General features: G+C 49.9%; 1 protein-coding gene across 6 annotated transcripts in view; it reads right to left on the bottom strand.

The window, feature by feature from the left end:
- Positions 1 to 20761, bottom strand: part of SYT2 (synaptotagmin 2) — a 527556-nt gene that overhangs the window by 405684 nt on the left and 101111 nt on the right. For 3 of the 6 annotated variants that reach the window (XM_054523093.2, XM_054523090.2, XM_054523097.2), the window contains exons 2-9: positions 16885 to 17079; positions 15746 to 15912; positions 14294 to 14422; positions 13676 to 13843; positions 13188 to 13355; positions 11672 to 11789; positions 10535 to 10668; positions 1856 to 8277 (exon numbers count right to left, since the gene is read on the bottom strand). In XM_054523093.2, coding sequence (XP_054379068.1) covers positions 8071 to 8277; positions 10535 to 10668; positions 11672 to 11789; positions 13188 to 13355; positions 13676 to 13843; positions 14294 to 14422; positions 15746 to 15912; positions 16885 to 17062 — 1269 coding nt within the window. In that variant the 5' untranslated portion in view covers positions 17063 to 17079 and the 3' untranslated portion in view covers positions 1856 to 8070. Of the gene's footprint in view, positions 1 to 1855; positions 8278 to 10534; positions 10669 to 11671; positions 11790 to 13187; positions 13356 to 13675; positions 13844 to 14293; positions 14423 to 15745; positions 15913 to 16884; positions 17080 to 20761 lie in introns of those variants that run through there. The other 3 variants (XM_063716754.1, XM_024247081.3, XR_010137485.1) reach the window with 2 other exon arrangements.

The following is a 20761-nucleotide window of genomic DNA, read 5'->3' as shown; positions in this document are numbered from 1 at the left end:
TCCTACAACTCCTGTCCACATAGAGGCCCCTTCCCCAGGGACAGCCACAGTGAGTCATGGCCACTGAGAAGGGTCTCTGGTAGGATCAAGGAATTTCCTAAATGGAGTCAGGCCAAGGAGAAGCCTAGATTGGAGTGCAAAAGAACCGTAAGAAGATACCAAGGTTCCAAGCTTCAAGTAACCAAGAGTATATATGGTTATTTCTTGGAAGACACCAGGTTTAAGTGACAAGGGTGTTGAGGCCATCCAAGTGAACACTAGCACACTCTAGTACATGGGAAAGTTGAGGTCTAGGGAGGTGGTGATTTCCTTGGGCTCATGGAAGTCTCCTGCCATCACCCTTAGTCATCTGCTATATACATAAGTCAGTCAGTCTTCATGAGGTCACTGTTTAATTCAGGAGATCCAAAACTATTCTGTAGTTCCAAACTACAAATGTAGTTAACTTACTTGGGAGTTATTGAAGGTTAAATCTAAACTCACTCAAAATGAAGGAGCCATGCCCAGAGAGGAGCTGTTCAGGCCCGCTGGCAGGGTTTGTATGTGGGTGGCCAGGTCTGACCCCAGGCAGCCAGGATCTGGTCTGGTTTCTCCATCCAGCAAGCCCTGCCTCTGGCTTTGCTCAGCCCTGTGTTTCCTGCCAAGCGGAAATCCCTGGTCACTGACTTGGGGAGAGGTCAGGGAGGGAAGATTCTTTTCCCCTGATGTCACCCAGCTGTTTGTAACCCAAGCAGCAGCAGAACAAGCACACTTGATGTCATGGTTGAAGAATTCAGTCCTGTCCTGGGGCACAAAACAGAGGCAAAGAAGCATGACCGATGCAAAGGGTTCCTAGACTGCAAATGTCATTTCTCTTTCTGACCCCCACTGGTTGTAGTAAGGTCTGCAGAGACAGTATCACCTAGCCGTCACGTGGTCCAGCCCTCTTGGGGGGAAAGGAGAAGGCCACAGCCTATTGGCAGAATAAAAAGCTCACATTCTCAGCCAGGAGACCCTCAGGTGATAAATCCCAGTCCGTCTGCTGAAAGTCTCATGCCCCTCACCCTACCCAGCCTCAGGGACTGAAGCAGCAAGACAGGATAGATGTTAAAGGATCTGGGCTCATGCTCCGTCAGGTGGACAGCTCCCATCCCTGGCTTGCCTTCACTGCCCCCATGCCTTTGGACCTGATGGACAAGCACACATCTAGCCAATGGTGTTCCTGGAGGACAGGTGCTGGTGTAAACTGACAAAATGGTAGCTGCTGATCTGTCCTCAAGGAGAGGAGACAGGTGGAAGTGGGAACTGAAGAAGGAGTTTTACTCTTCCCTGGTCTTTGGGCGCAATGCTGTCCCACTGTCCCTTTCCCTAAAAATTCTGAAGCCCTATCCCTGGTCCCTAACATCTTTGCTTCCGAAGTTAAAGACATTTCAAGTTATTTGCAAAGAGTCAATTGAGGACTTTGTAGAAATTGTTACTTTTCAAATTCTCATTTCCCAGGGCCAGCCTCCCTCTTGTCATTGGTCTCAGACTGTGGCTGTTCCCTAAGCCCAGCTCTACTGGAAGGGAATTCAAGAATATAGTCCCCACCCCACCCCGCCCAGCTTCCCAGACAATGTTCCCCAGCACCACCATGCTCCCCACAATTCCGCAGCCTGGCATGTGTTCTCAGGAGATGTGTGGGCCCCAGCACCCACCAGAGTGCCAATCTGGTCTTCCCCCAACCCCAGGAGAGAGGGGACCTCAGCCCCTTTTGGTGCTTCCCTGAAGGGAGATTCTGGGTTAGAAGCCAGAGCCTCAGGACCATCTCACCACCCTCACCCACCATACTGACCCTCACAGGCAGCTCCCACTCCCTCACCCCCACCTCAGCGCAGCAAAAACAACCAGAGACACCCCCCACCCCCAGGTTTCTTTCAGCTCATTTCTTTAATAAGGAGACGCAGCTCATTACAAAATAACAGTTTGACAAGAGATCAGACAAGAACAAGAGTCCACATAAGGGAGATGGAGAGCATTGCCAAGCAGAGGTGGGAATGGGAGGACCGGGGTCGAGGGCTGTACATGTGTCCTTCCTATGGAGACGAAGGCAGGGCTCCTGGTGGGCTGACCTGGGCGAAGCTAGGCTCTGCCAGGCCCTGATTTTGAAGTTTTCAACCCCAGGGTTTTCAGAAAGCAGCAAATCAAGTCCTTAGATGGGCAGGAGTCAGGGCAAAAGGGTCAGCATCTTTGAAGAGGCCCCCCTAAAGTCCTGATCGCTAAGGCAGGTAGGATGGAGGAACTCCTGGTGCCCCATGCACCCTGCTCCCATCACCTCACCAGACAGATGCTCTCTCAACTCTTGCCTCAATTTCTGTCTCTGCTGTGGGTGTGGAGAGTGGGAGGGCCCCAGAGAGAGCTGGAGGAAGCAAGACATGTCTTCACTGGTCCAAGCACCTGATTCCAGCCTGCTCTGAAATGGTACCCTCCACCTTCCCCACTCTTTCATGTCCCAGCACAAAGGTCCCTGGGACTTCTGTGTGCAACTTCTGTTGTGGTTTGTGCAGGGCAAGCCTGCCTCGCCACCTCTGGCCTCGTCGAATGCGCCCTGCCTGATTCCCCTCCTGTTCTCTCTCTCCTTCCTCATACTTGTCACAGTTGCCAGGCCTGAGGCATCCTGGGCTCTTCCCATGCAGTACTGCCCTCAGGTGCCCATGGGGCCAGGGGCGACAAGCAGGGGGGGCTACCTGTCCCTCTCAGTTCAACAGGATGACCTGGGGCCTTGGAAGCCCCTAGGCCCCTCTACTCGCCTCTGCTACTTGGTGCAACTGGCTGGGGCTTCTCTGGGGAGCAGGTGTGAAGGTCAGGGGACTTAGTCCACACCTGCTCTGCCTGAGCCTCTCTCACAGCTGGACCTGCCCACCCCACTCTCAGGGGAACCCTGGTAGCCCTGAAGTTGCCCCGCTATTGGGCTGCTGTCAGACTGCAGGAGGATGCACGAGGGAAGAGCGTCAGCCCCTGTATTCACCGGCCTCTCCCTGAGTCCCTCCTCCATCACCACCCACAGACCCTCACACTACAGAGGTGAGTAAGCAGGGATGGTTCTGTCATCCCTGGCTGAGCCGCTGACTGGCTGCTCCTGAAAATCCTGGTTGCCTCCACAGGGACCCCAGGAAAGGTATCCAGAACCAATGGAGTCCCACTGCTGCCTGCTCCTCGCCCAGCATAGAGATGGAGCTGAACTGTGAACCCAGGCCGAGGAAGCCAGCTCGGGCAGGGCCAGCATGGGCATCTCCTAAGACCCCACTGGAAGCCCTGGACACCGTCCATTCTCATGACACGGGACTGAGGGAGCAGGAGGGGGTGACAACAGGTGAGCCCTTCAGAAGTGTTCTGTGGGGAGCCAGTTGGAGGGACATGGGGGCTCCTGGGAGGAGCCAAGGGAGGCCAAATCTCCAGCAGGAGGCCCCCTTTATGGCTTTTCAGTGAATTCAAACAGTGGGAGGAAGGGGCACACCACACACATACACAGAACATGGAAGCTACTGGGATGCCAGATACCAGGCTGGACACTGCACCGGGCCCCGAGGGTTGGCTCTGCAGGCAGATGTGCAGCAAACAGGCCTTCAGGGCGACAGGGTCCTCCAGCATCTCCCAAGGCAGGGCTGGACTGGAGCAGGCACCGACTCCCGCCCACTGATGACTCCCATGGGGGGTTTCCCGATGGGAGGAGGCAGGGGTGGGGCTGGGGAACAAAGACTTTACACGACATAAAATCAAAGGAGCAGCCTCAACCAGTTCTGTAAAATGGGTTTGAGGTTGGGGATCAAGGGGACTCTCAGCATTGCCATGCGGCTATTTACAGAAAGTTATAGACATGCATCTTGATTAAACAAGATTCTGTTCATATGTTTCTAGGTAATTATCTTCTTTTATATATAATTAAATATACACGGATGGGGGCAGATGAGGCTCAAATGGCTTCAGAAGGTTCTCATTTCGTTGTCGCTTAAAAAATAAAGTAATTCATGTGTCTTCAAGTCACAGTGTCCCCTTCTCAATATTGCAGTTCAAAAAACTGGTTAAGTCAAATCCTTGGGGTTCCTGGCCCCTTGGGACCAAAGGGAGAGGGGGGAAAAGTCATAGGGTAGGGTTCCCAGACACAATGCAGGATGGCCAGTTACATTTGAATTTCAGATAAACAACAAATTATTTTTTAGTATAATATGTCCCAACTATTGCCTAGGACATATTTACACTTAAAAATTGTTGTTGAACTGAAATTCAAATGTAACTGGGCATCCTGTATTTTTATTTGCCAAATCTGGCAACCATAGCATGGGGCTCTGGGCCACAAGGATCTTGGGACTCCTACCTGCCTGCCACCACCCAGGGCTCTGAGAAAGGGCCCCAAACAGCTTTAGGTGGGAGGGGCAGAGGAAACGGAAGGGAAGGGGCAGAGCAGAGGATATGAGGGCAGTTCCTGGCTCAATCTCTTTCTACCTTTGAGTGGGAGGGGATGCCCTCAGGTACAGTTTTTCTCTCTATGAGGCTGGGTGAGACCCAGGACTCAGATGCCTTATGAATTAACCTAGGACATTAAGGGAACATGGAAGCTCTCACTCCCCAAGCCCAGGGAGGTTCCTCGACCTCTTTGCTATCACCCACCCTTACCCCCACCCCACTGCATGGAGGCAGGTTTATAAGAGAGCTGCTTTTACCCGCAGGAGGGCTGTAGTGACCTCTCTTCTCCCTCTCGTTGAAGCCTTGGGCTAGCAAAATCATCCCGCACTGATTCTGCAGAGACACAAGTTATGTATGCTTTCCTAGGAAGAAAAAAGATCAGGATCTGAGACTGTGGCCTAATCCCGGCTATCTCATCCTCTAGCTGAGGGACTCCAGGAAAAAGTCACTTCTCATTCATGCCGAGCACCTGCCTACTGTCTGAGATTGCCCCAGCATTCCTTACCCAGCCTTCCCCAAGCCTCAGCTTCCATTTCCAAAGTCCAAAAATCTGCCTGTAGCTCTGGCAGAGTTAGCATCCCTTCTGGAACAATTATGCAGGGAGGAAGAAGAAAATGAACTTTCAGACTTTACCCCAGTTTCTGGGTGGGATTAGGCTTGGGTTTTCATGGTCTCAGCTTCTCTAAAAATCACCTCTATACTACTTTCCTTTCTTTGGAACAGACTTTGAGATGAAAACTCAGCCCCAGAGGCGTCCAGAACCCCTTACTGGCCAGACACCCTAACTCTATCCTGCTTAGGGCCTACACCCCAGTACCCTGACATCCCCAGAAATAAACCTGCCCAGCAGTGAGTGTTTGGCATGATGCCCTGTGGTTTGAGCTACGTCAGCCCTCAGGTATGGAAAACACACAAGCAGAAGCACTTTCCCACCAAGCCCATGGACCAAGACAGATGCCATCCGCTAGATGGCACATCAGGACCAGCTGGGACCTGGGGAAGGCACTGCTCCCCACACCCACACTGACCCCACACTGGTGCCAACATTCAAAATCACTCAGCAACCTGTCCCTACCCCTCAAGGCTCCTCACTAGCAGTGGGCTCAGAGTAATAAAAATCCAGCCCTGGTCACCAGGCACATGGACACCCAGACCACCAGAGGTTCCTACCATTGCCTTTCCTCCCTGTCAAGGGAGTGCAAATCTTGGGCTTTGGAAGGGCTGAATGAAGTTCATGAATGGAAAAGAATCCAGGTGGTAGAAGGTGAATTGGGAAAGCGCAAAGGAGTAAAGGTAGAGGGAATATTGACAAGGGGGTCTCCATGAATGAGTCTGTGGGATATGGGTGAGGAGAATGAGTCTGGGGAGAGACCCTGAGAAAGCACCAAAATCCCATAACTCTGGGGATGGGAGAAGAGTCCAGTGACTTCTGATGTCCATACCAGGAAATCCCACTCTGTGGCCACCCAGATTCTGAAAACACCCTATTGTCCTACAAGTCTCTACCATGACCACACCTTTGGTCCCAAGGACCGCAGTTCATAATCCTGATCAGAGTCTTACCTTCCTGTCATTAAGTACACACACACACACACACACACACACACACACACACACCAGTAAAAATATAACTTCACATGTACCACTAATAAGACAAAGAAGGATCTCCGAGAGACAGGCAGGCTTCCCAGTCTGTTTCTGGTGGGGGTATTCCCTCATTTCTCTCACTCCTTCATCCAAAAAACAAAGCAAAACCAAAAGCCCCTTCCCCCTTTTTAAAATAAAATAAAAAGACACTCTGCAACTTCTTCACACTGGATCCTCAAAGCCTGATTCCCTCCAACACTGTCCATCTGTCTTGGGTGTCTACAGGAAGCTGAAGTGGCCCAGATGAGGCAGGATAGAGATGCTGCCATTTGTGCTGGGACAGAGAGATACTCAGGCTTCTGGAGAAGCCATGAGTTTTCTGTGGTGAGAAAATGGCAAGGGCCTGAGGGCTTCATGGATGGAAAAGAGAGGCCAAAGGAAGGCAGGCAAGGAATGCTGGCCTCTGGCCACAAGGGGACCTCACTCTGTTGTCCAGGCTGAAGGTTTGGAAGAAGACTCAGTGCAAACCTAACATATATATGGCTTTTATATCAGTGCTGGGGACAAAAGGTGAACAGGGAATGGGATACAACTGAGCATGGGTAGAAACCCTAGAAGGTCTCCTCTGCTACTCATTTGGAATGGATGCCCTTTGTTTCTTAGCATTCATAGAGAGAAGCCCCCTAATGGTAGGACGGGTCCTCCCCATAAGTCTCCCTGGGCCACTCCAGCTACCTATCAGCTCTCCAGCATGGAGGGCAGAGGGCCAAGGGAGCAAGGAGTGGGAGTCTGGGGGGAATTCCAGTGCTCCCCTATATCTCCTCCCAGGAGATCTCAGCCATCTGTCCCCCATCCTCTTCTTACCACCCCCTTCTTACCTGGACCTCAGGAGAACTAAGAACATTTAAACTTTCCTTTTAAAGTTCTCTGGCTCTGCACAGATAACGTGTCTTCAGACAGTGTTGTTCCACTTAAAAGAGAAACAGAAGCAAAAGCACAATGGGGAATAAATGCAAATGAACTTGGCTGCTTATATTCTGGAAAGGGAGAAAGCATCTGTGTTTCCCACTGGATGGGGTGAAGATCCAGGAGTTTAATTTTGGTCTTTCTGGTAATGGGACTTCTGTTTCTTCATAGTTTGATATTTATTGTCAATAAGAGTGAGATTTTGGGACTGAGAGTCCCTGTTAGAGTCTGACCCAACTAGTGAATAGCTCATATCCATGAATGTCCCAGGAACCACACTTCTGGGGAAACCATGACTGGCAGGAGGAAGTCTTTGATGGCATCATTTGGTCCTAGTTGTGAACACATCCAGTATTCACATCTTGCTGCCTCCCAAATAGCCACCAACAGGAGTATGAAAGCCCCGGTATCTGAACAGGATCCTGAGACTTTGCCATAGATGAGAGAAGATCTCCCACTTAGTGGACTTCTTCATGTCAGTGTCCTCAAAGAGCCTTCTTTTCCCACACAACTTTACTGTCCATAGCTCATTCCAGGAATGAAGAGAGATGCTCAAAGACACACATAACACACACACACACACACACACGCACCAGGAATGAAGAGAGATGCTCAAAGACACACATAACACACATAACACACATAACACACACACACACACACACACACACACACGATCATTGGCCACTGTGATGCCTTCCCTGTTAGGAAGCAGGATGTGCTGCCATTTTGTTGGTCCAGAAGGCTCAAAAAACAGGAAGTGCTGCAAGTTTGTGCCAGTAGAGGGCCTCGCTTGGGGTGAGGCAGATGTGAAGCTTTGAAAGAGTCGAGGGAACTGTGACAGGGCATGCAGCAAGGGCAGCTCCTGGGACAATGAACAGAGCCAGGCTTCTCTTTCACCTCTTAGGGGACTCTCCTCACACGGCCATCAAAGGGAAGTTGGTCTTTAAAAAGAGAAAAACAAGGAAAAACAAGGACACAACCACCCAACAAGTGAAAGAAAAAAGAAAACCTCTAAGGTTGCATAACTGAGGTATTGATAGCTCTGGATCTTGTCAGTGTCCGTGAAAGGTGTGGGGTCCCAGCCGCTGCTGTCTACTTGTTCTTGCCCAGGAGTGCATCCACCTCCTCCTCAGGCTTGAGCGAGTGCCACTGGGCGATGGGCCTCCGGGGGTTGGCCAGCATGTCGGACCAGTGCCGCAGCTCTGTGCCCGTGGCATTGCTGCCCACAAAGATCTTGCCTATGGCTTCGTTCTTGCCCAGCTTGTCGTAGTCCAGCACGGTGACCACTACCTGGACTTTCTGCAAGGAAAACAAAGGAGGGAGGGAGTTGGCAGACAGACGTGGGATCCCATGACCAAATTTATCCTCCATCAACCTCTACTCCAAATGATTGGGAAGGAAAGGCCTCCTGGGGCTCCTTGGTTTCATCTCTGCTCCAGTGAAGACTGAATTGACATGGAGGCAGAGGCCATGCCTTTGGCATCCTTTGTTTCTACCACTGGGCATTTGTTGAGGATGTACTATGTTCTAGACCCTGTTAAGCACTTGTAGGGGGAGAAGAGGGAAGGAAAAATGAAAAGATTATTTCACCTCCTCAATGAGATCAGCAGACATGTAACTGAAAACTTACAACGTGAAGTGATAAAGGTTATGCTAAAGAGATGGGCACAAGGTACTGTGGAAACTTAGAGGAGGTGACAGTCCTGCTGGGGCCAATCAGAAAAGCTTCACAGAAGAGGTGACTGGGACATGAAGTCTGAGAATTTCTCTAGGAGGAGAAAAGAAGGAAGAGGATTCCAGGAAAACAGATTTGCTCGGGTAGAGGCATAGAGACCTGAGAGTGCATTTGGCATCTGAGAAACATTAGACGTTTCTGTCATTGAGGTATAGGGTGAGAAGCAGTGAGGCAGGAAATGAGGCCGGTAGAGTAGGTTGGGGTCAGCCAAGGAGTTTGCATTTTGTCTTTCAGGCAAGCAGTAGGGGACTCCTGACGACTTTAAGAAAAGGAGTGTCGCGGACATTTGAGAGAGAGAGCACTGGCATTGAGGTAGAAGATTTACTGGAGGAGGATTGGGCCTAATGGCAGGGAAGAGACCCATTGGAGGATGCTGGAGGGTCTGGGAGGATGGATCCCAAATACCTGAACCAAGGCAGGGACAGTGGGGATGGGAAGTCAAAACCAGGTTGGAGAGGTATTTAGGGAGAGAATCAAGAGGACTTGATGATCAGCTGTATTTGCTGAATACTCAATGCCTTCTTCCCCTGTGACTCCAGCCAACTCAGATTCGTCCTTCAGGACCAAGCTCTCTCTGGGAAGCCTCACTACAGTCCTCCGCTTCATGGACATTGAAGCTGTCATCTCACTGTGCTTTACTAGACTGTTTAGTGGTGCCCTTCCGCTGTGAGGTCCTTGAGAGCAAGGACTGTGTTGATTACACACTTATTTCCTCATCCCCTAGCAAGTGCCTAGCACTTAGGAAATGCTCAGTAAAGTATGTTGGATAAATGAGAAAGGAAAAAGGAAATAGTCAGTCTAAGGTGATGCCCAGGTTTCTGACTTGGGCCACTGGGTAGATAATGGACTGTGGGGTCATTCATTGAAAACAGAATTCAGATGAAACAGGCTTGACTGGGAAGAGGTAGGGAGAAGAACATTACATTGGTTTTAGGCATGTTGAATTTGAGATGACTGGGTCAGGATGCTCTAGATCTAAAATTCTCTGTAATGAGGACTTCTCTTGGATTAACATTATCACTGAGCTGCCCAATGTTCCCTTGAAGTATTCCATCAATAACATCATACACATCTCCATAGATGACAGTACCAACTCTGAAGATTCTCTTGCACCCTTGCCCCCAGCCCTCCTGGGGGGAGGAGAGGGGGTGGGATCAGCTCACTACAAAGAAGGAAAGACCAAGACTCCATGATAACCCACCACTCTGCAAGCCCCCAGCTGCACGTGACTTCCCGCCCAAATGGGTGGGTGGGTCTCTTGTCCTACCACGTCCAGATCCCACTCATACCCGGAAATGGTGAAAACCAGACCTCACCTCCAACATTTACAGAACTTGCTGGTGAGAAGGAAGGAAAAGTAGAGAAGGCTGGAAGGGTGGAGGGAAAGAAGAGAGGAAGCAGATCAGAGGAGTAGATGGGAAAGACCTAGAGAGCAGAAGTGGGGCAGGGATGGCCAAGACAGGATGTGGCTGGAGAGGGTGGAGGCGGCGGCGACCACTCCCACCCTCTCAGCCAGCTCCCAACCCCTCTGGCACCTTTGCTACACCCCTATACATCTGTGTGCATGACCATGGTCCTTCAAGTCCTAAATGAATGATTTGCAGAATTTTTTGAATTAGTTCATGTTCATCTCCTCAGAAAAGGGGGATCCCTGAAGCACCTGGGAAGGAGGCCCCACCCAGGCACCATAAGACCTCGAGCCTTCCCCCACCAAGAAAGGCTGTTCCATGGTCTCTAGGTGAGTTCCCTCTCTTCAACCTCCCCATACATGTTTGCCTCCCCAAACCCTGCTCCATGCCTAGGACCCCAGGGCTTCAGCACCTGAATCTGCTCGAAGGGGATCTCAAAGCTGAAAGACTCGTTGAAGTATGGGTTCAGGGTCTTCTTCTTCACGGTTGTCTTCTTCTTCTTGAGCCGCTTGCCATTCTGCATCAGGTGGATCTTCACATAGGGGTCTGCGGAGGGAGAATCCCAACCCCAGAGAGGTTCCCCTTAGCCCCCAGCCTTCCTGCTGAATGTACCAAGGCCTGCCCAGAGCATCGGTCAAGATGGGGTCTTCACTCCGCTGAGACCAGGCCCTCAGAAAGCCCCAAGTCATGCCATCCATTTCAAAGGTGGCAGAAGGCTTCACCTCCAAGACCAACTCTGACCAGTTGGTTGTGGCTTCCTGAAGCATTGGGTGGGGGGCATTTCTGAGTCTAAGTAAGGCCTTGTGAGAAAGAGTCTGGGGATTCATCTGTGATCCTGTACTGGAGAGTGGGTGGGGAGTGCTGAAGTCAGGACACACATCTGCTGGGTCATGATCCCAATCCGATCCTCCTAATCTTGCAGACGAGAAACTGAGGCCAAAGAACGGAAATGACCTGCCCAAGGTCACACAGCAGGTCAGTGACAGAGCCGGGCTGGCATTGAAACGTGCTGGTTGGAGCCCATGCCCAGGGCTGATTCTCTGGGAAGGCAGCTGAGGCAGCAGGCTTCATCCCCCAGAGCCCTGTGCCATGGGCCAGCCCCATTCACTGCCAGGTAAATGTGATATTCAGAGCATCTTCCACCCCCTTCCCTCACCCTCCCCTTTCCAGGGCAGAACCAGCAGAGCCTACAGCCTCTTCTGGAAACATGTCCCAATTGTGGTGTCACACTTTGGGCGAAGCTCTACTCATTTCCCTGAGAGAAATAAAATCCTGTCACAAACTTATCTGGGGATGAAATTTCTCTGATCCTTTTCTCTGTAGCCCACAGTGCATGGCCAGAGAGCACTGGGAAGGCAGCTCTGATGGGGACAAGGGGCCCTTGGAGAAAAGGAGGGGCTAGGAAGCCAAGGCTCCCCCGCTCCTCTAGGAGACATCTCAGTCCCAGGGCAGCAAAGTGTTCCTCTTCACTGGAGTGTGCAAACTCTGGGACTCGGTGCTGACTGGCTCGCTGGTGCCACCCAATGGCAGCCAGAAGCTCTCCACGTACCTGAAAGGCCGCCCACGTCCATCTTCTTGAGGTTCTTAGCCTCCAGGATGCAGACAGTGAGCTTCCCGGCCGTGGGCACATAGCGCAGGGAGGTGCAGATGTCGCCCAGCTTCTCTGGCTGTCCAGGGGAAGAGCAGGACTTGAGTCATCTCAGCCATCCTAGTGCCTCTCTGATGGCTGACCTCTTTCTTGCCAAAATTAGCAAGGCAGTGATGTGTCCCTGCCTCCCTCATCACCAGTCCCCATATATGTGATGGCTGAGAAGGTCTTCCAGCATCTGACCTTGGGGCCCCCTGATGCAGTCCAACAAAGTCCCTGAAAGTGACAGGTTGGGACCTCAGGAGCCGTGGGCTGAGGATGCTGACAGATGAGGGGGGTAGAGGACAGCTGCGGTGGCAGGACTGAGGGAGGGATCCCTGGGTGGATCTGGGAGGTTGGGAGTATGTTTGGGCTCCCACCCCAGGCCCTGGTAAGGTGGGAAGGGGTGCGAGAAGCAGGTGGGTTAGCCACGTGTCCACCACCAAGGGCCCTGGGGGACTGAATGTCTCAGAAGCCTTCTTTCCCTGAACAGTCCCACCCACCAAGATCTCTCCTTGTGGACCATTCCACTTGTAGTATGATTTGTGGTTTTCGGAGCAATTTGCATCCCTTTTGTTACTATCACTGCAACTCTTTCATGTAAACAAGACAAGAATTTTTTGTAACCAATGAGAAATTGAGGTTCCCAGAGGCCATGGTTTGCTCAAAGTCACACAACAATTTAGCACTGTAGGCAGGGTGAGGACCCAGGGTTCCTAATTCCTAAGGCCAACACCACACTGCAGAGTCAAAGCTGCTCAAAGTCAAAGCCACCCAGGGCAAGACTGACCACATCACACAGGTCCTGGTTCAGGTGTGCTGGCCTTCTTCCCAGACACAGGGGAAAAAAGGATGTCTTAAGCTTCTCTACTCAGCCCTCCATCACTGCCTAGAGTGTGCCGGGTAGCAGGGCCCTGGCCAAGACAAATGATTGATGCCCAGAAGGAGGAATGGCTAAAATGGAGTTTTAGGTACACAGCAATTGCTCAGCAAATATTTAGTGAGTGAATGGATGCTGTAGCAGTTCTGGGAGGACAAGTCCCTCTGCTGAGTATCCTTTAGAACAAACATGAGCTTTTCTTGTGGGTGAACTGAGGCACAGAGGCATGAATCACTGGCCTTAGGTAATAGCAGAAGCTTAGGAGTAACAATAATAATGGTGTTTTTATTTATTTGAGTACCTACCAAATACCAGTCGCTGCACTAAGCGCTTTATGCAGGTAATGAATCCTCATCTGTAAAAAAGACTAAAGGAGGGAACCCGAGTCCAAAGAGTGTAAGCAACTTGCCAAGGGTCACACAGCCAGGCAGTGTGGAGCTGGGATCCTAACACAGGTCGTCTGCCTCCAAAGCCCACCCTGTTTCCATCATGCCAAGAGGTGGAAGCCCACCTGTACATTCGTCTTTCCGCCCAAACTGGCCTCATCTCTGCTCTTACCTCCTCCTTTTCCCCGCCTTGCAGGTCCCTCCACTCCTCAATGGGCTGGCCGAGGTCCACTGTGTTCATAGGCACCTTTACCTCTCCAATGATATCATGTTTGGAGAAGCGGTCAAAGTCATAGATGGCCATCACCAGAGTTTTGCCCCCAAGCTCCTGGTATGGCACCTGCAGGGCGCAAGCAGAATCAGAGGGGGCCAGAGCGACTCATGCACCTCCAGGGGTGCTATGGGCAGGGGCCTACATTCCAGCCCACAGGGTCCCGGTTAGTGTGTGGAGACAGAGAAAGACCAAGGCTTTTGGGGAGCAGAGTGTGAAGGTGGGGTGGGAGGGATCCCGATCCTCCAAAGAGGCTGGGGGAGCCCTGCAGTCCAGGCTGCCATTGTTCCAAGCTGAGCCATGGCTAAGGACCAAGGAAAGGTCTGTAGAACTCAGCAGAGAATTGGGATCAGGGAGGGAGCTGGAGTCACCCTTCCAGCCCTCAGCACCTTGAAGGTGAAGGTTTCATTGAAGGCGGGGTTCAGTGTCTTCCGATGGACTTTGGTCTCATATTTCTTCTTCTTGTCAGGAAGGAGGAAGACCTTGACATAAGGGTCTGAGGTGCCTCCCATGTCCAGGGCAGGCAGTTCAGCAGCCTGCAGAACGCCCACAGTAAGCTGTGGAGAGAAATGGGGAGAAGGGGCCTGAGTCTCAGGACTGCTCCAATACCACAACTGGCCCCAGACCCAGCACCCACCAATTCCTTCCCAGAGGAGGCAGTTGGGGCAGGGAAATGGGGGGAGGCTGGTGCTAGAGAGGAAGATTGGTCTCCATTTCCATCCCAAGGAATTTGGAATGGCATTTAGGGAACCTGAGAAAGGGAAATTGCCTTGCCCAAGGTTGGTGGGGAGGTTAATAGCATAATCAACTTGGAACCTTCCCCAAAGCAGGCTGGTGGCCAAGCCAGCATCAATGTCCAGAGCTATAGGCCCTGCAGTTTCCAGCCTGCCTCATTCTATGGAAAGGAGTAGCACCCACACATCTCTGAGGGAGCTGTTTCTATCCCCCTTCCACCCAACTCCCAAGCCTCTCCCCATTCCCCACTCTGCCCCCACAGCCCTGCATACCTGATTAGCCTGAAAATCATAGTCCAGGGAAAACTGCAGTTTGCCCAGGTTCTCTGGCTCTTTCTCCTCCTCCCCTTCACCTTCCCCCTCAGTCAGGCCTGTCTCTGCGTCGTCGTCATCCTGTGGGAGCTGGGGGAGAGAGGGAACAAGTTAAAAGGGCAGGACAGAGCAGCCTGGTTTGGCACAGGGTGACGGGAAGCCAGCCCCTCTGTGGTAGACCCTGACTCAGAGCTGTGTGTGGTGGGGGTAAAAGAGGGAACGTGGCCCTGCCATGGGACCCTCCTTCACGGCCCATCAGAACCCCTAGGCGGCTCCTCTACCCCCAGCCCTGTGTTTGAGACATGGCTCTGGTTTGGGCACCACTCTCCTGCCTCTGAGGCACAGTGCGCTATGGGACCAGGCCTTGTGCCAAGTGCTCCATAGCTTCTGGGGGCTGGCGTGGGGGTAGGATTTACTTCCCTTGTAAGCCCTCTCCCAAACACTTTCCCCAGCTCAGGCCCCACGCATCCTGGGCAAGACATACCAGAAGTACGGTCCAGGCAGACAGGAGCAGAGTGAGCCCACAGAGGTGGAGAGAGAAAGAAGAAAGTGATGTAAGAGAAAATCCTGCAGCTCAAACCAGCCCCTGAAGTCACCACAGCCACTCATCAAGACCAGGAAGGGCTACACCCAAGTCATCCTGGAACCCCTCCCAACACAATCTCACACTCGCACACACTGCAGGTTCCTTTTGGGCCCACATACATACACATACCTGCATGTACACGGACATATACACACACACATGCACTCAAAGGCCATTTAGATCCCTGGCCTCTGAGATCAAGCCCTTCCCTCCATCCTCCATATGGATTCCTTGAGCAAGAGATTCCTCCGAGTCACCCCCAAACAAACATGGGGGAAATGGAAGCACGCAGAGCCCTCTGCGAACTTAAAAGAAGAAAAGGAGCTTTCTAGGCTGACCAACACCAAAAGACAGGGAAAATAAATTATGATATGATTAATGATGGATTCCACTTGGCTCTGTCTTGGTGCCTCAGGGCCACTCTTCTGCCTCATTTGATTCCCGCCCCATGCCCAGTTAGATGCCTCCCATGAGATATTGTCCTTCAGTCTCTGGCAGGAAAACACAGGGTTAACTGATGGTGTCTTGCTGGTGGGGGGGTGTCTCTTTCCGACATTTTGTCCCAGTAGCCTCACTGGGGAGTCAATATATTGTTCTCCTTCACTGTCTTTCCAGGGATGAGTTGATGCTAACACAGGAATAAGGCCCCCCCTCCCAGGGGCCTCCAGGTAGATGGTGTTATACCAGAGATGTAACTGAGAGACCCAAGTTTTAAGGAGGGGAGCAGGTTTGGCTGTGGAAGCCCAGGAGCCTTTGCGTCCCCTTTCAGCATCAGGAAAGCCTGGGCTGAGCCCCTTCCAGTCCCCCTCACAACCAATGTGCCCTACCTGACCCCCTTTCATGTCCTTCATGTTCATGGCATTCTTCATGCCTTTGCCCTTCTCCTTCTTGTTCTTCTTCTTCTTGCAGCAGCACTTCTTGCAGATGCAGAAGCAGCAGGTGAGAAGCAGGAGCCCAGCAACCACAGCAATGGCGATCAGTGCCCAGGGTGGTACTGCCCACACAGAGAAGATCCCGGGGTCAGCAGTGCCATGCCTTGCAGCCCCTGACCCCGTAGCTTTGGCAAAAATGGGAGAGGAATATGACTGCCCTCCCACAATGCCCACACCCCACATTTTAAAAGCCACACACCCATGAGTGATTTGTATGTAAGGTGCATATACTTTGCATGCCTTTTCATTCATGCCTTGCTTTTTTTTTTTTCTTTTTGTCCTACTGACCTTGTTGGTATAGCCTGCTAGCTGGGAGGCAGCAATCAGGTGTATGCATGGAAGAATATCAGTTTAGCTCTATTGAGTTTTACTAGTGTGATCTATGGAGGACTGGCTCACTCTGGAGAGGATGGGATGATGCTTATCAGTCCTTTGGCCTCTGCCCCTTGTGCCAAGTCTTGAGAGGGCTGATGCATAGCCGGATAGGCAGGCCAAGCTCCTTAAGATTGAGTCTAGACCTAGACCGCTGCTGGGCTTTGCAAAACCCAACTGGGGATGGGTCCTGGGCTGCTCTCTGTGGTTCTGAAACACCATCTCCCACCAGCGTGGCTGCTCCCCCTTAATCTGCATCTCTGGTGTCTCCTATACAGCCTCTGCCAGAAATTCAAAAGCAGAGAGGGCTTTTATTTTCTATCTTCCAAAATAAATTACAAAGTATTATTGGCAAACTTGAATAGTGACTTCTGTTTCATAATTTTTCATCGCCTTTTGGTTTCATCTTTAGACAGTTTTTTAAGTTATAAGAACTTTTCTTCCCCTGAGAAGTTGACGCACATAAACCCCCTTGTTTCCACATTAGTGGCAGACCCTACTTCCCCCTCCCTGATTCCTGCAGGGGCTCTCCAAAAACCCAGCCTGAAATCTAAGCATTAGGAAAGAGCCCAGCCAATCACATCCCAGTGGTATCCCCACCCTTCTTCACCTCTCCCAGACTCTAGCCTTGCCCCACCCTCTCAGCCACCAGGGACACTCACAGGGAATCTTGTTTATCTCATTGAATAACTTCTCCTTCAGTTTGGCAAACATGTCCTCCTGGCTTTCCCCAGCACCCCCACTCTCGGTGGAGTTGTCCACGGGTCCAATGGGCATCGTGGCGGTGGTGGTGGCAGGAGCCACAATAGGCTCCTGGTTCCTCTTGAAAATGTTCCTCATGGTGGCAGAGGGAACAGCTGGGGACGAGAGGGGAAGAGGGCAGGGTGAGCATCCCAGAGGTCGTCTTCCCCTGAGAAAGCCCTGCCCAAAGGACCAGGAGAAGCTCGTTATAGATCAAAGATATTTTGCACAATATTAACAACTATAGTAAACCAATAATAATAGACATCATCCACTTAGTACACAGTCAGCCTGGGCAGCATAGCAAGACCCTATCTTTAGAAATTTTTTTCTTTAGTTAGGCATAGTGGAGGCTGAAGTGACAGAGGATCACTTGAGTCCAGGAGTTTGAGGTCACATGAGCTATGGGTGATTAAGTAAGGTTCTGTCTCTTAAAAAAAATAGTAGTACATATATGTGTCAAGCACTGTGCAAAACACTTCCCATGCATTCATCTAATCCAAAAAATAACCTAATGGCTTTTATTGTTTCCATTTAACAGATGGGGAAACAGGTTCAGAGAGGTTAGATAGTTTTTCCAAGGTCACTTAGCTGTAAGTTCTGAAACTGAGGTTTGAACTGGTCTGCCCAACTCCAGAGCCTGTATAGCTAATCACTCTCCTATATCTCATTTAAATCTAACCTCACCACTCTAGGAAGGAGACAAGGTTTTACACTGAGGGCTCCTCTTTCAACCTCTCTCCTTGACTTCCAAGGATTTCTAGATATTACTCTGCCTAGAATCTCTGCCCAGCTCCATGACACTTGAACTCTCCTCATCCCTGACTCCAATTCCTCCTCCTGCCCTCTGAGACTCCTCAGCCCTCTGCGGTTTCTTCACGGGCTCCCTCAGTGCCCACTCAGGGTTTGTTCTGACCTCTCCTGTAGGAAGACGGCACCCACATCTCCATCTCTAGCCCTTCCTCCCCGGTCTACTCTGTAGCCCCTACTCCAGGTTCATCTCTAGCCCTGCCCCCACATGCAGCTGCAGATTAGCCTTCCTGCATCAAAGATGTGATGTTTATTAATAACATAACCCAGACTTACTGTAGAAAATTTCGGGAGAGAGAGAAATCCCTCTATAATTTTACCCTCCAAAGTCAACTAGCATTTGGGGCATTCTATGCTGGTTTTTTTTCTGAGTATGTTTTACATGTTGAGACCATACTATATATAGTTTTTTTGAAGATTTTTTACATAAAATTTCATCATAAGCCTTTTCCTTTATTGTTTTTTATTATTAAATAGTTACATAGTATCCTACTACATGGTAACACCATAATTTGTTTAGCCATTCCACTATTAGACATTTAGGCAGTTTTCAACTTTTTGCTAGTAAAACACTGAGCATAAATGTTGGTCTTCATTTAAGGCAATGTTCTTACGAGCTTCCAAACTCTGCCCCCCATAATTCTGTCCTCTCCACCAAGCTCCTTCTGCTCCTCGGGGCTATGCACTTATTTCTCAACTCGAAGTCCCATGAGGGCAGATCCTGTGTTGGCAGCAGCACCGCTCGTGCCAAGCACACAGCGGGCACTTGGGGTATTTGTTGACTTGAGCTCCTCTGAGGGAACATAGCAGCATACACCCACAGGTATTCCAGGATGCAAGAATAAACAGCACAACTCCCTGAAGCATCCGTTTTACTGAATGGCAATTTACAGTATTTTTAAATTAAAACAAGCTGGAAATATAGAGTAGGATGCATACAGCACAAAAATTTAAAGAAAAAATGTGAGACTTTTCTCACTGCATGTTAGGGATGAGTTAACTCTCTTCTGGACTCAGGGTTCTTCTGAAGGAACATTTTAGGAGCTCTTAAGTTCTGTCTCTTCGTTTAAAAACCTGCTGAGATCCCCTCCCCAGCCCTGGAGACTGCTCCAGCCTTAAGTACTTCTGGTGACCTGTACAGTGATGCAATGTAGGTTCATTCACCAAGCATTTATTAAACTCTTACTACCTGCCATGTTGAAATAGCCTTGACCCCAAAACTGGTCTTGAAGTGAAAAACCAAGGTCCACTGGACTTCACCTCTGGGGACAAAGAGATGGGTCCGGTTTGGCGGGAACTGCAAGTAGCCACACAAAGGGATAAAGATGTGTGTCCAGGGCCTTCCGCCATGTCCATCTCCCCTCACTTCTACCACACTGTTCAGGGCTCTGTGACCTTTTTTTAAAAAAACAGCTTTATTGAGATGTAATTCATATATGTCATCCATTAAAGTGTACCGTTCAGTGCATTTTATTGTATTCACAGAATCGTGGAACAATTAGCATAACCTAAGTTAGAACATTTTTGCCACCTCAAAAAGAAACCCAGTCCCATTAGCAGTCACTCTCCATTCCCATCCTCTTCCCAGCTCCAGCAACCACTACTCTACTTTCTGACTCTATAGATTTGTCTATCCTAAACATTTCCTATCAATGGAATTATAAAATATGTGGTCTTTGTGACTGGCTTCTTTCATTTAGTATGATGTTTTCAAGGTTCATCTATGTTGTAGCATGTATCAGTATTTCATTCCCTTTTTATTGCCACATAATATTCCATTGTGTAGATAGAAAACATTTTTTTTTTTTTTTTTGAGACAGGGTCTCACTCTGTCACCCAGCTGGAGTGCAGTGGTGCAACCACTTACTACAGCCTCCACCTCCAGGGCTCGAGTGATCGTCCCACCTCAGCTTCCTGAGTAGCTGGGATTACAGGTGCATGCCATCACACCAAGCTAATTTTTTAATTTTTTGTAGATATGGGGTCTCCCTATATTGCCCAGGCTGGTCTCGAGCTCCTGGCCTCAAGCAATCCTCCCACTTCAGCCTCCGAAATGTTGGCATTACAGGCATGAGCCACCGCACCTTGCCTAGAACATATTTTATATTTATCCATTCATCAATTTATAAATATTTGGGTTATTTCCACTTTGGGCTATTTTATAACTAAATATAGCTAATAATATCCCACTTGTGGGATATTATGAATAATGCTGCTATGAACATCCATGTATAAGTTTTTGCGTGGACATATGTTTTCATTTCTCTTGGGTATATACGTAGGTATGGAATTGCTGGGTCATAACTATGACATTTTAAGGTGCCAGCACCAATTTATGTTCCCACCAGCAATGTATGAGGGTTCCAAGTTTTCCACATCCCAGACAACACTTATTTTTTTATTATACTTTAAATTTTAGGGTACATGTGCACAACGTGCAGGTTAGTTACATATGTATACATGCGCCATGTTGGTGTGCTGCACCCATTAACTCGTCATTTAACATTAGGTATATCTCCTAATGCTATCCCTCCCCCCTCCCCCCACCCCACAACAGGCCCCGGTGTGTGATGTTCCCCTTCCTGTGTCCATGTGTTCTCATTGTTCAATTCCCACCTATGAGTGAGAACATGCGGTGTTTGGTTTTTTGTCCTTGCTATAGTTTGCTGAGAATGATGGTTTCCAGCTTCATCCATGTCCCTACAAAGGACATGAACTCATTTTTTATGGCTGCATAGTATTCCATGGTGTATATGTGCCACATTTTCTTAATCCAGTCTTATCATTGTTGGACATTTGGCTTGGTTCCAAGTCTTGGCTATTGTGAATAGTGCCGCAATAAATATATGTGTGCATGTGTCTTTATAGCAGCATGACTTATAATCCTTTGGGTATATACCCAGTAATGGGATTGCTGGGTCAAATGGTATTTCTAGTTCTAGATCCCTGAGAAATCGCCACACTGACTTCCACAATGGTTGAACTAGT

The sequence above is a fragment of the Pongo abelii genome, chromosome 1 (assembly GCF_028885655.2).
Source record: "Pongo abelii isolate AG06213 chromosome 1, NHGRI_mPonAbe1-v2.0_pri, whole genome shotgun sequence".
Classification (NCBI taxonomy): Eukaryota; Metazoa; Chordata; class Mammalia; order Primates; family Hominidae; genus Pongo; species Pongo abelii.
Note: the sequence above shows the minus strand (reverse complement) of the source record. Positions and strands in the feature narration are given on the sequence as shown.